Source organism: Pelodiscus sinensis, chromosome 3 (assembly GCF_049634645.1).
Source record: "Pelodiscus sinensis isolate JC-2024 chromosome 3, ASM4963464v1, whole genome shotgun sequence".
Taxonomy (NCBI): domain Eukaryota; kingdom Metazoa; phylum Chordata; order Testudines; family Trionychidae; genus Pelodiscus; species Pelodiscus sinensis.
In genome coordinates, this window is record NC_134713.1 from 35,905,657 (window position 1) to 35,922,360 (window position 16,704).

A 16,704-nucleotide genomic window follows, 5' to 3' on the forward strand; every position below is an offset into this window, starting at 1 on the left:
GCATGGAGACAGTAAAAAGGCTCAAGGTAAGCTATTGGAAGACCAAAACAAAGAAATCTGGTGATGCCACAACAATGGGTTCATTTTACAATGAAATGAACTGTTTTGAACAGCTCAATGAGCAGAGATCTGTTTTAGCATGAATTCATGTGTGGAACTCGGAGAGATGTGGGTTCAGAATTTGGATGTCCATAGAGATATGACCTAGTCCAATCAGCAGGGCTCGACAAATAATACAGTCTATTCACCACGGGTGAGTAGATTGTAACCCGGAAGAGCTGGGTTCGGGCGATCTGCGCATGTGCAGATCGCCGGACAGCGTGGCTGGCGAGCGGGGCTCGCCGTGGTTTGGCAAGTCCTGCCAATCAGCATGGAGAGGCAGAAGAGGAGGGCTCTTGCCGATTCCACAAGCTTGTCTCCAGTTGGCAAGCGCTAATCCCTTTAAACATTCCAGGAAAAGCACAATATGGCAGAGTGTATCCACACTGAAGAAGCAGGAAAGAACTCAGCATCTTATCTGATTTGCCAACAGTTCTGCAGCAGTCTAAAGATAGCAGTTTATACAGGGCAATAGTAACACTCTACTAAACCTTATTCACTCTCATATTGGAGTACTCTGTCACTTGAGCACAGGGAAGCACCTTACAGAGCTTAATGAATGTGGTTTGTTTTTCATGTGAAAGTTCTGGGCTCATAGTCACCCCATGTTTCCATCATAATGTGCTCCCACCAGTGTGTGCTTGTATTCCTACCTGGAAGCAGTGGCTTGTGTAAGATCAGCATTTTCTCAGTCTATGCCTCCATGGCCACTTGGCCCTATTCAACTACTTTTTTGCTACTTCTGACTGCAAGCTGCTGAGTCAGTCTTCTCTGGCAACAGAACAGCCTCTGAAAACCCTGCCAGCATCTCCAGACACCTAGTGCAGAGGCACAAAAACAAAAAATTGTATTAATAAAAAGCAGTATTTCTTGGCCCTAGTGATTAGGGAACCAAATGGCACATCACTGCATCAGCTTGGTTACTGCCAGGAAGTGAATTTTGTGGGCCAGACAATTTCCTCTCTCAATCCCAAGAATAAACAGCCAAATTGTTCTACAGCACCCTGCTAATGCAAGCTTAGAGTGACACAGTGAATTGTGACACTATGAATCTCAAGATATGAACCAAGATGCCTCCTGGGATGAGGTTTACCTGGATGGTCGACTAATACCTTTGATGTCGACACCCGCGCGTCCAGACTATCGCGCTGAGCCGACAAACAGCTGATCAGCACGGCAGCCATATAAATTTAAATGAAGCGGCGATTATTTAAATCGCCGCTTCATTTTCCTATGTCTGGTAGCCTAATCTACATGCCTCTGGCGATAGAGGCATGTAGTCTAGATGTACCCTTTGTTTGTTTGTCATAGCCACATATGTCATTATAGAAACTGGGCATGACAACAGTGCACTGATGTCAACAGCAATTGTGTAGTAGTAGGGTAGGCAACTAGGCACTTACAAACATGATTACTTATTCCATGGTTCATGTGTGCACCTGATGAAATTGTGCACCACTGCAAAATGCAGAATTTAATGTTTCCCACAGACATTTATTTTTTTCATGTAGTTTGGTTGAAATGTCAAATTCGACTTCCTTTTTCCAGTTTTGTGTGTTTCAGAGGTTTTAGTTATGTATACATGTCTTCTCAAACCCGCCCCCCTTCATTCTCACTTATTACTGTACCTCTTCAGCACTCTTCCTTACTCTGGTCATGGGGGTTCACATACCCCCTCCAAAAACAAAAGGGCATTGGCTGGTGAACCATGTACTCAACACAACTTGCAACACAAGTGCATACACTCCTTCAACACATACTCTACCTGAATTCTCCATTCTCCATGCTAAGCACCGTGTCCTACAACTGCACTATTACTAACACACCAACCCCCATCTTGCTACAGTGACATGACCATAAAACCTTATAATACACATAACACAAAACAGTCCTTAAGTATGATAAAATGCATTTATATATAATGACTTAGTTTAAATGAAATATTTAATTTTGCAAAATAGAAGATAATTGTCAGCAAAGATACATCAAATTTTCAGATTGGAGAGGGGTAACTAGTGGTGTACCCCAAGGGTCAGTCCTGGGACCAATCCTTTTCAACTTATTCATAAATGATCTGGAGAAAGGGGTAAGCAGTGAGGTAGTAAAGTTTTCAGATGATACCAAACTGTTTAGGATAGTCAAGACAGAAGCAGACTGTGAGGGACTCCAAGAAGATCTCACCAAACTCAGTGATTGGGCAGCAAAATGGCAAATGAAATTTAATGTGGAAAAGTGTAAAGTAATGCACATTGGGAAAAATAACCAGAACTATACGTACAGTATGATGGGGGCTAATTTGGCTACAACAAATCAGGAAAGGGATCTTGGAGTTATCGTGGACAGTTCTCTGAAAACTTCCACGCAGTGTGCAGCGGCGGTCAAAAAGGCAAATAGGATGCTAGGAATTATTAGGAAAGGGATAGAAAATAAGACCCAGAATATCAAGTTCTGAAAAAGTGCAGCCAAGTATTTTGGAATAAATTAGCCAGATAATTGAAATGGTTGTGATTAACTTGTGCTACTTTGACAAATATATAGAATTTTGCAGAATTATGAAGTATTGTTCACAGAATTTTTAATTTTTTGGTTCAGAATTCTCCAGGGAGTATTCACAGGTAATAAAGACAAAGCCTCATTAACATGTGAAATCAGGTACCTTTTAGTTCAGAATGAAGCAGTTGTAGTTCCCTCTTCTTCTCTCTCAAGGCTTATCTAGACTATGCAGAACAGTTGAAAACAGTTGAATTTGCATATCTTCTGGGATTGCACTTTCAAAAGCACAGCTTTAAGTCTTGGCTTGACAAAGCCCTGGCCGGGTTGATTTAGTTGGAATTGGTCCTGCCTAGGGCAGGGGGCTGGACTTGATGACCTTCTGAGGTCTCTTCCAGTTCTATGATTCTATGAAAGTGAAAGTAGTTTAGACACAGCTTTTTTCAGCGAACCTCTTTCCCCCCCCCTCCTCCCCATCAAAAAGCTGCATCTAAACTATTTTCGAAAGTGCAATCGGAAGAAGATATGCAAATTCCCGCAGAATTTGCATATCCTCTTTTGACTGTTCCGTGTAGTCTAGATAAGCCCACAGGTTTTGTCTACACTGAAGTGTAAAGTGCAGCTGCAGCAGCACTGCTATCACAGTGCTTTAATGTGACAGTGTGGTCACAGCACTAGTGGCAGGGAGAGAGCAACTCCCTGGTGGAGGTGGCTTACTTACAGGACTGTGAGAGCTAACAGGCACTAACTGTACTGTGCTCAGGGGCATGTCTTTTCACATCCCTGAATGAGAAAGTTACAGCACAGTAAAGTGCTAGGGTACACAAGCCCTAAGAAGTAAAATAGATGCTTGGGCTAGATCAGGGTGAGGAACCTCCTACCTGCACTGGGAATGCTGTTAACCTGGTTTGCGCCGAGACTGCAAGCCATGGCCTCTGGGAGCTGCGAGTGGCTGTGTCTCCAGACACTCAAGCTATCTGGCAGCCTATCAGCAGCTCACTGATGAACCATGTGTGGCCAAAGCTCCAGAACTTCCTCGCCCCAGCCTGTATTTGGGAAAGTATGCCTAAGTGCCCTTATTGAATAGGGATATTTAAAATTCAATGATTAATTGCTTTCTTGAATCAGAACATTAATGGTGATGAACTGAATTATTATTCTTTGCTTTTAAAGTGTTTTTTTTCTTTTTCAAGAGACATGGCTATTGCACTCTGGGAGAAGCTTTTAATCGCTTAGACTTTTCAAGTGCAATTCAGGACATCAGAAGGTTCAATTACGTGGTCAAAGTAAGTTGTTTATATATTTCATAAACACTTTGCTGGATTGTCGGATCTAATATTCTGGCAATTGGCAAATACACAAATAAGCTGCACAAATATAAAAATGTCCAAGTTCTGGAGTAAACTTTGATTTTTGTGTGTGAAACTGATTTATTATCCTGTGAAACTTCTCAGACTCCAGAAGGAAGAAAATAGGATGGTTTATCTGAAAAACCATAAAAAAAGTATAACACTAGTGATAACTTCAGTAGTTATACTTTTTTTTTGGATGGAGCATAAATTATAGTATCCAATAAGAGGTGGAACTAGAAGTACCAAAATAGATTTCAAAGAGCAAACAACTTAAGTTGCAAACAAAATTTTGTTTAAGTATATCAAAAGCAGAAAGCCTGCAGATAAATCAATGTGTCTATTCACTCATCAATAGTTCAAGGGAGCAATTAAGGAAGATAAGCACATTTGAATGCTGGAAAGTTTCTTACCCTGCACCTGCTCTTTTCTTGTAATAAAGATGATGTCCTCAGAGATGTCAGAATAGGTGCTGGAGAAAATTAATTAAAAAAACAGTAAGTTGCCAGGCCCAAATAGTAAATCGAAGAGTTTTGAAGAAGTCTTAAGTAGAAGCAGCAGAGCTGTTAAAACAATCAGTCATTAAAAACAGCCACTGCTCAGAAGATTGGAAGGTAAAAAGTTTACAAAAATGCAATTCTAGAGGTTGATCCAGTGGATTTACATAAGTAATGCTTACTGGATTGTACCTGTCAAATTGGTTGCAAAGGAATAACAAACCACATAGAAGATCGTGGTATAATATAGACTAAGCAGTTGGTTCTCTGCAAAGAATGTGACAAAGTAGTGAATTAAAGAGAACTGGTTGGCATTATAAGCAGTGCAAGCAGATCTGCCTTAGTTAATGTTACATCATTCTTCCCATGTATAGTGCCTGTCTTCTGTGTCTTGCCTTTAGCTTTGCCAAAATTTAACTGTATGCTAAAGGGAAAAGACAAGAACGTGACTGATTGCAGGATGGTTCAGGTACCAATTTCCCTCCAGAACTGGAATGCAATCCAAGATTTTAGTATTGCACCTTGCTAGGGATTTTCATAGATTTGTCAACAGAGGAATGATATGTCCCATTTTTCTCTAGTGCTAGATATGTAGAATGACTGTCTATAACTATCCATTTACTTCATTAGCTTGTTAGAGAAATGTGCTCTGTATCTAAATGTTTCTAGCCTGCTGTTGACCCATGCTGGTGTCCATGTGATGCAGAGTGATGTGATATTTTGTTTTTCTCAATGTCCTTTGCTAAAAAACTAGGAAGGTATATACAAAAATATTACATTAAAGTTGGCATAGTCAACCTTAATTGCAGTGTTTCCTCATTTGAGTTCTTGGATTATAACCCAGTATTTCTGAGAGCATTCTTAATATAACCATTTCTTCTCCATCGAGTGGTCCCCGTGGGTGATCCACTCTGGGTGCTGGTGCGTCCTCGCGCTGGCAACCGGAGACTTTTCTAGCCGTTTCTGCCGCGTTGCGCAGGCGCCGTGGCACGCTCTAGTGTCATTGGAATTGAAGGATGCCTGTGCGTGCGGCTCCTCAGTTCCTTCTCTACCGTCCTTGGCAGCAGACGGAGCCCTCTGTTCTCCTTATTTCTCTCTTAAAAATAGTTGAATACCTTGTTTTATTCCCTAGTTACCTCATCATCCAAGTTCTTTAGCCCTATTTGCCTCCCCTGTCTAGTTATTTAAAAAAAAAAAAAAATCTCCTTGCGGCTTGCTGCTTTTCCCCAACCCCTCATGCCCGGCTCGCCAGGCTTCAAACGCTGCGAGTCATGTTGAGATGCCATGCCTGCTTCCGATGGGCACTCCAACTGTATTAAGTGCCTTGGGGAGGCGCACCAGACTCAGAAGTGCCTGCACTGCTCCAAACTAACAGCGAGGGCGTGACAAGACTGAGCCAATAGACTAAGGACTCTCTTATACGAGAAGTCCCTCCTCAGAGGATTCTCCTACGCTGTCTAGATCACCTCAACTAAGTAAGGATATGGAGAAAAATGAACCCCCTACCCACTCTTCCTCCACGACCTCGAAAAACAGTCTCTCTCCAACTCCATCCCTATCCTCGGCACCGTCAGCGTTACGGGTTAGCACCGAGGATAGGTTGGGAACCTCCGGCACGTCGCAGCCTAAGACGCAGGCACCACACAAAAGAGCTCATTCAGAGCCAAGGCAAAAATCAGCGGCACCGACCGCTATGGCGCCTAAGCCATCCTTGGCACCAACTGCGCTATCGAAAGAGCACAAGGCACCGAAGCATGCCAAAACGGCACCGTGCTCGGCACCGAAAAAGGCCTGTGCCGACAAACCACTTTCGAGCACTCAGGTGCTGGAACAAGCCTCGGCACCGTCAACCCCCCCTGCTGGCGGCGCCGCTACCACCGAAACCACATTGCCCGCACCGTCTCAGAGGCGTGAGCGGTACCGATCCCCAGTGCGGAGCCACACCTCCTCGGCACCGCCGTCCCCGGGTTCCTCTATCCACTCGGTGAGATCTCGGTGCTCCTTGGCCGCTTCTCGCTCAGTCAGTGACATCAGCACCAAACCAAGGAGCAGGTTCTCATCGCAACACTCTAGCCCAACACATAGACCTCCATCCTGGCAGCCGGCGACAGTTCAGTATGCATACCCTCCCCCTCCGCACCCATGGTATGCGCAACAGTAAGCTTACCCACCCCCGCCACATGCCACTCAATGGCAACCCTGGGAATCACGTCCAAAGAAGAGTCACCACCGACCCTCTTCTACTATTTCCAGGCCACCACCTCCCTCGCCTCCTGCCACCGTATCTGCCACTGAGCCGAATTCTCAGACACCCACGACTCCCGCTCTGAAGGCAAGACCAGATCTCCTCTACACAATTCCTCCTCCTCCCCAGACGATGCGGTCACCACCGAAGCCCCGCCATCGGGAGATGACACGAAAAAATGTCAGGAATTATTTAAAAGAGTAGCTATAGCTCAGGAAAGAGATCTCTAAGAGGTGCAGGCCAAACAATATCGCCTTTTTCGTACGCTTCAGCCGCCAACCGCCTCTAGAATTGCTGTCCCCATGGATGAGGCTATTATGGACCCAGCCAACAATATCTGGCAGACCCCAGCATCCGTCACTCCAACAAATAAGAGAGCAGACCGTAAATACTTTATCGCTCCAAAAAATATGGACTTCCTTTTTACCCATCCACTTCCGAACTCCCTAGTAGTGGATTCGGTATGGCACAAGGGTAAACCAACCTAATCTAAGAACAATCCCACAGGACAGGGACCACAGGAAAGTGGACATTATGGGCCGAAAGGTTTACTCTTCATCCACATTACTCCTCAGGGCTGCGAACTATACTGCCATGCTTGCGGACTATGACCACACTAATTATTCCAAGGTCCAGGATCTCCTCCAACACCTTCCAGAGCATAAACAGTCAACCCTACTCAATATTATGCAGGAGGGCCACAACCATCTCCCACACAGTCTTGCAGTCCGCTATGGACGTGGCAGACACCGCAGCTCGAATTACGGCCTCAGCAATAGTGCTCCGCAGAATTTCCTGGTTACAAGCATTTAGGGATCTACAACAAAAGGTTGAGGACTCACCCTTCGATCGAACCAACCTTTTCTCAGCTAAGACTAACGAGGTGTTGCATTCTATGAAGGACTCTCGTACTACTCTCAGGACCCTCGAAATGTACACTCCTCCATTCAAGAGAACTAGGTACCAGCGTTACCAACGCCCGAGAGCTGTTCAGGCAACAACCCAAGTACAATTTCCTCAAACAAAGATCTCAGCGCAGTAGACCACAGCGACGACAACAACAGCAGCACGTTGCACCCCATCCACCATCGAGCAAGCAGCAGGTTTGAAGGTCAGGTCGAGAGCCAGGAAGCTAATCCACTGACACTTCCAACTGGTACCCTTCAGTTCCAGCACCCCCTCTGGGCCTTTTTCCACCAATGGTCCCTCATCACTTCAGACAAATGGGTCTTGGATCTGATTCAATCTGGTTACATTATCCCCTTTACCTCCCTTCCTCCCACCCATCCTCGTACCCCATCCCTTTTCAGGGACCCCTCTCACGAAACCATTCTCCTACAGGAGGTTTCATATCTTCTTCAACTTGGCGCAGTAGAAGACGTACCAACACAATTGTGGGGCCGGGGTTTCTACTCAACCTACTTCCTAACCCAGAAGAAGACGGGAGGGTGGTGACCCATTTTAGACCTCAGGCGCCTCAACAAATACATCACATACCACCGTTTCAAGATGGTCACCCTATCAACTGTCATTCCCACGCTCGATCAACACGATTGGCTTTCGGCTCTCGACCTTCAAGATGCCTATTTCCACATTACAATTCATCCCGCTCACAGACGCTTCTTACAGTTTACAGTAGGCACCCAACACTACCAATACAGGTTGCTCTGTTTGGCCTGTCCACAGCCCCGAGGGTGTTCTCCAAAACCCTGGCGGTCCTAATGGCCTCTCTTCGATGCCAAGGCATCATAATATTCCCGTATTTGGACGATTGCCTCATAAAAGGTGCGTCCTTTGATGAGATGAAGGCCATGACAGATACCACAGTAGCCCTTCTACTCAGCCTCGGGTTTCACATAAATTGCACAAAATCCACTCTATACCCAACGCAGAGGCTGGAATTCATAGGCGCCCTCATTAACACAGTCACAGCAAGGGCTACTCTTCCTGAGCAGAGGTTCGCAACGATATGCGACCTTATCCGAGCAGTACAAGCGGTGCCGACTGTTACGGTCCGCCACTGCCTCAAAATCCTTCGGCACATGGCCTCCATGACCTATGTTGTCAGCCTGGCCAGACTCCACATGAGACCTCTCCAGTCCTGGCCCGCGACGGTTTACAGGCCCTCCAGAGACCAACTTTCCAAGTCCGTTGCCATTCCACCACACATCATCAACTCCCTGCTCTGGTGGACAATTCCTCAAAACATGCTACACGGTGATCCTTTCCAATGCCCACCTTCCACTCTCACAGTTATAACAGATGCCTCACTCATGGGATGGGGAGCCCACTTGGGACACATCACAGCCCAAGGCAAATGGTCATTTATGGAGCAAACTTTCCATATCAACCTCCTCGAGTTACGGGCGGTCAGATATGCATGCCAATATTTCGCTTAGTACATAGCTAACAAGTCTATTATCATCATGACAGACAATACCACCTACATGTACTACATCAACCGTCAGGGTGGTGCTCGATCCCTTTCCCTGTGTTCGGAAGCTATCAAGCTCTGGGACTGGTGCCTATCACACGGGGTCACCCCTTTGGCTGTTTACTTTCCTGAGATACTCAACGTCACAGCAGACGCTCTAAGCCGTATGTTTATGGACCAGCATGAATGGGAAATCGACAGTCGCGCCCTCACTCCGCTCTTCCTTCATTGGGGCCAACTGGAGGTGGACCTCTTCACCACAAAGAACAACCGAAAATGCCACCTCTACTGCTCCAGAGGAGCCCTGGGGAAAAGTTCCCTCGGAGACGCCTTTTTCATCACATGGGATGCCTCTCTCCTGTGTGCCTTTCCCCCCTTCCCGCTCCTACACCAAGTCCTCAACAAGATCAGAACGGACCAGACGCTAGTCATTCTAATGGTACCTGCGTGGCCCAGACAAATGTCGTATCCTTACCATCTCAAGATCGCGGTGACGGACCTGTATCCCTTTCTTCTCCACCACAACCTCCTCTCACAGAACCACGATTGGACTCTTCATCTAGACGTTCTCAAGCTCCATCTCCATGCCTGGCTCCTTCATGGCTCCAGGATGCCGAGACTGCCTGCTTGGAGCAAGTGAAGGACATTCTAATTAATAGTAGAAGACGTTCCACCAGGAAAATCTGCCTGTACAAATGGACTCGATTCTCCCACTGGTATGCTCAAACCCACGCAAGCCCGCCACACCTCGCTCCTGTACATACCTTACTGGACTACTTACTATCCCTAAAACAGTCCGGCCTAGCACTTAGCAGTATCAAGGTCCATGCCGCCGCCATAACGGCCTTTCACCATTCCAGGGATGGCGCTTCTTTTCTCGTTGACCCACTGACTAAACGCTTCTTTAAGGGACTGTAGAATACCTTTCCTCCTGTCCATCCACCAGTCCCCATTTGGGACTTAAACCACGTTCTAAAGAGCCTGACGAAACCGCCATTCGAACCTATAGCCACTTGCTCCTGGTCTCATTTGTCTATGAAAGTATTCTTCCTCATCACCATTGCCTCTAGCAGAAGGGTGAGTGAACTTGCGGCCTTGATGGCCGACCCTCCATACACTGTATTTACAAAGGACAGAGTGATACTCCGACCCCACCCTAAATTCCTCCCTAAAGTACCCTCCCCCTTCCATGTGAATGAATCCATACACTTACCTGCCTTCTTTCTCCATGGCACACTCTTGATGTCCAGCGAGCTCTGGTGTTTTACGTTGATTGCACGAAGCCGTGGCGAGCCTCACCTAGACTCTTTACCTCTTACGCTGAAAGATCTAAGAGGCAAGCAGTCTCATCTCAAAGAATTTCTAAATGGATTACATCCTGCATTCGAACTTGTTATACCCTATATGGCAAGCACTTACCTGGAACTATCACAGCTTATTCCACCAGGGCGGTAGCTACCATGACCACCTTCCTTCATAACATTCCACTTCAAGACATTTGCAATGCTGCTACCTGGTCATCTGACCACTCATTTGCGCAACATCATGCTCTTTCCGCTTCCATAGCATCCTTCATGGCAATGGGACAGGCTGTGTTATCCACAGTTACTACCACACGGCTTGAAACCCTCCTCCGCGAGCTGAAAACTGCCGTGTCGTCACCCAGAGTGGAGCACCCATGGGGACCACTCGAAGGAGAAGAAAAAATTACTCACCTTGTGCAGTAACGGTGGTTCTTCGAGATTTGTCCCCGTGAGTGCTCCACTACCCTCCCTCCTTCCCCTGCTTGGAGCCTTATACTCTAGCGGGTAGAGAAGGAATGGAGGAGCCGTGCGCGCAGGCGCCCGTCAATTCCAACAATACTAGAGGGCATCACAGCGCCTGCACAGCACGGCAGAAACGGCTAGAAAAGTCTCCGGTTGCCTGCGCGAGGACGCACCAGCACCCAGAGTGGAGCACCCACAGGGACACATCTTGAAGAACCACCGTTACTCCCCTTGTACAGTAACTTTTTCTTCAGATTTCCAAAAGGCATTTGACAAGGGCCCAAACGAGATGCTACTGCAGAAGTGTTATAGTCATAGGGTGATAGCATGTTACCATGGATCAAAATCTAGCGAGGAGCATGTCTACACAGCAGGGCTAAACTCAAAATAAGCTACGCAAGTTGAGCTAAGCTAATTGCATTGTTGAAATATATTATTTCGACTTTTGGTGCTGTCTACATAGCAGTTTGAGAGAGAACACACTTTCCACTGTTCGTACAATGAGAGTTACAGGAGTTGGAGTAAGCATTCCTCCAGCTCAACATTATTTTGACATTGTCAAAATAACTGCTTATGTATAGACGCAGACTGTGTTGTTCTGGAATAATGTCAGTTATTCTGAAATAACACTGCTGTGCAGGCTACCCTAGGAGACAGAAAGCAAAAAGAGTAAATTAAATGGCCAATTTTCAGTGTGGTAAGTTTACCAGCAGGGTATCTCAAAGTTCCGTTTTAGGTCTTATGATTAATGCATTTATTAATCATCTGGAAGTGGTAAGTAATGAGTTATATTTGCAAAATGACTCAAAGTTATTTACATTAAGCTGAAATGACAATGTGATGACATATAAAATATTGGTAAATGCGAACTAATCTGCATTGAAGGGGGAAAATGTAAATGTGTACACCTTTTTAAAAAGCTAAATTAGCAGCATCAAATTAAGAAAGGGACATGGCTGTTGTAGAGAGATCAAGGCTTGGATGCATAAGCACTGCAGTGGTGAATTAATGCGAAACGTATTAAAATATTTCTATATAGGTTAGTGGTGTGGCTTCCTCTGAAATAGTATGTGGTATTAATCTCCCATTGTGGTATTAATCTCCCATCTTGAAAAGGATATTGCGCATTAGAGAGGGTTCAGAGAAAGATGAATAATCAAGGGCGCATGGAAAAAATGTCCTAGCAAAAGAGTACAAAAATTGTGTATGTTTACCCCAGAAAAGAGAGAAATTGGAGTAGTGTAATATCTGGAGGTTCAGTCCAGACCAGCAATAGGTTGTCATTGCCTGAGATGTAATCCTGGCTGGCTGAAATGTTCTGCCTCTGTGGCTCACAGCCCAGGTAACAGCCAGTGCATAAGCATGTAGTTCACTGAGAGTATGTCTAGACTACATGGCTCTGTCGATGGAGCCATGTAAACTAGTTTACCCAGCATTGGCAAAGAAGCAATTAAAAAAAGCCGTGGCCACTGCGCTGTGCCGACGATCAGCTGATCCAGCACAGCGCGGCAGTCTAGATGCAGGTCTGTTGGCTAGGGAAGTCTTTGCTGACCGATCCGTTATGCCTCGTGAGCTACATTAATTTTCCATTTCTCCAGTTGAGTCTCATGATATTTCCTGCTGATTTAGCTGATTGCCTTTTTTTTTTTTAAACTGCTAATATGTATATTGAGGTAAACCCCATTTCTTTGTCTAGGATAAAACTCTGCCCAAGCTTACCTGTCTGGATTTAAACACGTAATCACATCATACAGAGAATTTATAACTTCACATATAATACTACATAATTTTACAGTGCTTACTTTTGCCAATGATATCTCTTAGGCATATTTTATACAAATATCATTGCATTAGTGTGTAGCAGATGAATATAGAGGTGACTTGCATCACAAAGGGATATACTGAAAGTATATAAAATAGAAGGTAATTAGGAATCTTGTCTTGCTATCTCATTGCACAAGAACAAAGCAACATTGAATTAAGGTTACAGTTAGGGAAATTTAAAACCAATAAAAGGAAATACTTTTTCACATAACCTGTAATTAAACTGTGGAATTCTGTCACAAGAAGGTGCTAAGGCCAAGAACTTATCAAGGTTCAAATAGGATTGGATATTTATATGCATATTAAGAATATCCAAAGTAGTGATATTTAATGATAACTTTTGAAAGGGGTATTACTTCATGCTTCAGTGCTTAACAAGAATTCAATAAAAAACACTTTAAATTTCTACTTCATTCATTTCTTAGATCTCTTGTAACAGCATGGGAATCTCTCATTACCAGACACTACTGACAATTATTTGCAAAAGGGTCAGCCAGTTTCAAAGCCCATGCTGCATAGGAAAACTTAAGAATTTCATTTTCCTCCACTTATTCTCAAGAGTGCACCATTCTAGGAGTGTCTAGAAAAATGGCTTTTTAAAATCTCATCCTAAATACATCTTAAGTTCTTGTACTCTGTGTTTTTGGTTTCTTAAAAGTGCCACATCTTGTGCATTTGCGTTCAGCGGTGTCGAAGAGAAGAGAGAAAAAGCAGTCAGCCTTTGACCCAGCAAAAAGTGGTGGTGGTGGCCTAGGATTTGCTGACACTATCATCTCCATAGCTGGTTGCTACAAATTGACTGCTCATTGGACCAAGTCTTAATGTGGATTTGCTTGAAATAAACTAGTTCCCAATTACAAGTTTCAGACTGTTCCAGTTTTATCTAAATTGAGTTAGTATTTCATGAAGTGGCATTAGATCTCCTTTTTCTTCCCCTTATCTATTAGGGTTTTTTTAGTCCTACTTAATGACCTAATGCATCTCCCCTTTGGTTGGATCTTATCTTGTCAGAAAGGAAGCTAGGGATTAGTATAAGCCCCATTAAAAAAAATGAACAGTCCTAATCTATACTAAACATTCCCACCAAACTGGCAGTCTTCCCTTCCTCTCCCCTTCCCCTCCCCCCCCCAAACATTCCAGAAAATATTTGAGTTTTGTATTGAGGGTTTTATAACACAATCGTATGCCACCTCTAATATTTGCAAAATATAGTTTAATACATTGTATAGTAACAACCAGAATTGTTCACTTTCAAAATAGCTTTTCAGTGGATCAGGAATACCACTTCTTGAGTGTGAGATTCTATAAAATGATTGATTGAGCTTTGTTGAAATTGTCCAGACCAAGTTCAAAAAGTTCTCTCTCATAATATGACGTAACTACTATGTCGCCAAAAAGAATTGATCTGGATTTCCTTTTTTAAATAATGAAATTAAAATGGCTGAGCGTACTTAGTACACATTAAATATCAGCTCATGAATGCTAGATATTGTAACTTCTACCTCCTTTTTTAAAGGAAAATTATCAAAGCAAGTTCTTAATATAACTCATTAAGAATACAGAAAATTTGAGAAACTAAGAATATCATTAGTGAGGTAGCAAACTATTTTCTCATTGTTGTAATGGTAGGGGATGAGCATGAGTTCAAAGACCATACTGGTCAGACCAAAGGTCTGTCTAGATCAGTATTCTGACTTCTGAGAGTGGCCAATGCCAGATGATGCAGTGGGAATGAACAGAGCAGGGAATCCTCAAGTGATCCAACCCCTGTTGCTTTCCTAGCGTAGGACAATCAGAGTCCAGGGACACAATTTCTGCCCATTCTAGTTAATAGCCATTGATGGATCTATCCTTCATGCATTCATCTAGGATGTTTGTTGTTTGTTTTTTAACCCTGCTAAAGTCCAAGTCTTCACAGCATCCTCTGGCATGGAGTTCAACAGGTTGCGTGAAGAAATATGTCCTTTTTTTGTCTTTTAAATTGGCTACCTGTTAATTTCATTTGGTGACCCTTAGTTCTTGTGTTTTTGGAGCATGTAAATAACTTGTCCTTTTATTTATTTTTTTCCTCCGTATCAGTCATGACTTAGACCTCTACCTTATCCCCCCCATTAGTCTCCTCTTTTCTAAGATGAAAAGTCCCAGTCTGATTAATGTCTCCTCATATGGCAGCTATTCCATATCCCTAATCATTTTTTATTGCCTCTCTCTGAACTTTTTCCAACCAAGGTATTTTTTTTTAGATAAGGCAACCACATCTGCACATAGTATTCAAGATGTGGGCATACCCTGGTGTAGGACTGCTACCATTTTTATTTTCATGCGCACTTAGTCCAGTGTGAGGGGGCTACTGGGCCAAGCTAGTGGCCATCCAGCCATAAACGTCTGCATTCCTGCACCTGGGGCAGAGATCCCGGAGATTGGACTGCTCATCCCACACTTCAAGGTCTAGAATTTTCACACCAGTCCAGGATTGGGCCCTCTTTCACCCCTGGCTGGGGCTTGAGAGGTAGTTGCTGATATTCTTCAAATTCCTTTTTGGACTTCATAATTATATTTTTGCAGATTATAAGACTTTATGCTCACTAGGCTGTAACTTCCACTTTTTAAAGGATGCCTTTTTATCTCTCACTGCTTCTTTTACTGGATTGTTAAGCTACGGTGGCACTTTTTTGTTTCTCCTACTGTGTTTTTTAATTCTGGGTTTACATTTAAGTTTATTCTAGTGTCTTTGCAAACTTTTCATGCAGCTTCTAGGAAATCTACTTTTGGCGCTGTACCTTTTCATTTCTGTTTAACTAGCCTCCTCATTTTTGTGTAGTTCCTCTTTCTGAAACTAAATGTCACAGTGTTAGGCTGCTATGGTGTTTTTCCTGACACAGAGGTGTTAAACTTAATTATATTATGGTCACTATTTCCAAGTGGTCCAGTTAGATTCACCTCTTGGATCAGAGCCTATGCTCCATTTAGGACTAAATCTAGAATTGCCTCTCCTTTTGTGGGTTCATCTCTGCATCCCATCTTGAGGTGACACATATCCAGTCAGTATGGGGATAGTTGAAATCTCCCATTATTATTAAGGTTTTTTTTATTTTTATAGACTCTCTAATCTCCTTTAGCATTTCACATTCACGATCACTTTCTTGGTGATGGTCATTAATGTATCCCTACTGCTATATTCATATACAATAAACTTCCGATAACCCGGTACCCCCTGGGTCCTATAGGTGCCGGATTATCAGATATGCCAGACTATCAGAAGGGGGGATTATGCGGGGTCTGGAATGGAGTGGCAGGGGATGCCACCCCAGACCTCTCATAGCCCCCCCTTACGATAGTCCGGCTCTGCCCCAGGCGTCCCTGATTCAGCCGCTGCTGGTCAGTTTCAGCAGCAGCTGGATCGGGGATGCCTGCAATAGAGCAGCTGGGGTGCTGCCGGGTTGGTCCCGCAGCGCCGAGGGGCGGTGCTACGGCACCAACCCAGCAGCACTCCAGCTGCTTTTGGGGACGCCTGGGACAGAGCAGCTGGCGTACTGCCCGGTTGGTCCTGTAGCGCTGCCCCTCGGGGCTGCAGGACCAACCCGGCAGCACCCCAGCTGCTCTTGGGGACGCCTGGGGCAGAGCAGCTGGAGTGCTGCCGGGTTGGTCCCGCAGCGCCAAAGGATGGCGCTGCGGGACCAACCCGGCAGGACCCCAGCTGCTCTGCCCCAGGGGTCCCCGATTCAGCCACTGCTGAAACAGATCAGCGGCTGATTCCAGGAAGCCCCGGGCAGAGCTGCTCTGCCCGGGGCTTCCTGGAATCAGCCGCTGATCTGTTTCAGCAGCGGCTGACTTGAGGACGCCTGGGGCACAGCAGCTGGGGTCCTGCCAGGTTGGTCCCGCAGCGCCGAGGGGCGGCACTACGAGACCAACCCCGCAGCACCCCGGCTTGCTGTGTCCCAGGCATCCGGATTCAGCCTGCTGGTGAAACTGACGCTGCTGGTTAGTTTCAGCAGCGGCT

The 16,704-nt window shown here is 44.9% G+C and overlaps 1 protein-coding gene across 7 annotated transcripts in view; it reads left to right on the plus strand.

Moving 5' to 3' along the window:
- Positions 1 to 16,704, plus strand: part of FBXO25 (F-box protein 25) — a 68,170-nt gene that overhangs the window by 24,367 nt on the left and 27,099 nt on the right. For all 7 annotated transcript variants that reach the window (XM_006130970.4, XM_025188607.2, XM_025188608.2 and 4 more), the window contains one exon: positions 3,783 to 3,875. In XM_006130970.4, coding sequence (XP_006131032.1) covers positions 3,783 to 3,875 — 93 coding nt within the window. The remainder of the gene's footprint in view (positions 1 to 3,782; positions 3,876 to 16,704) is intronic.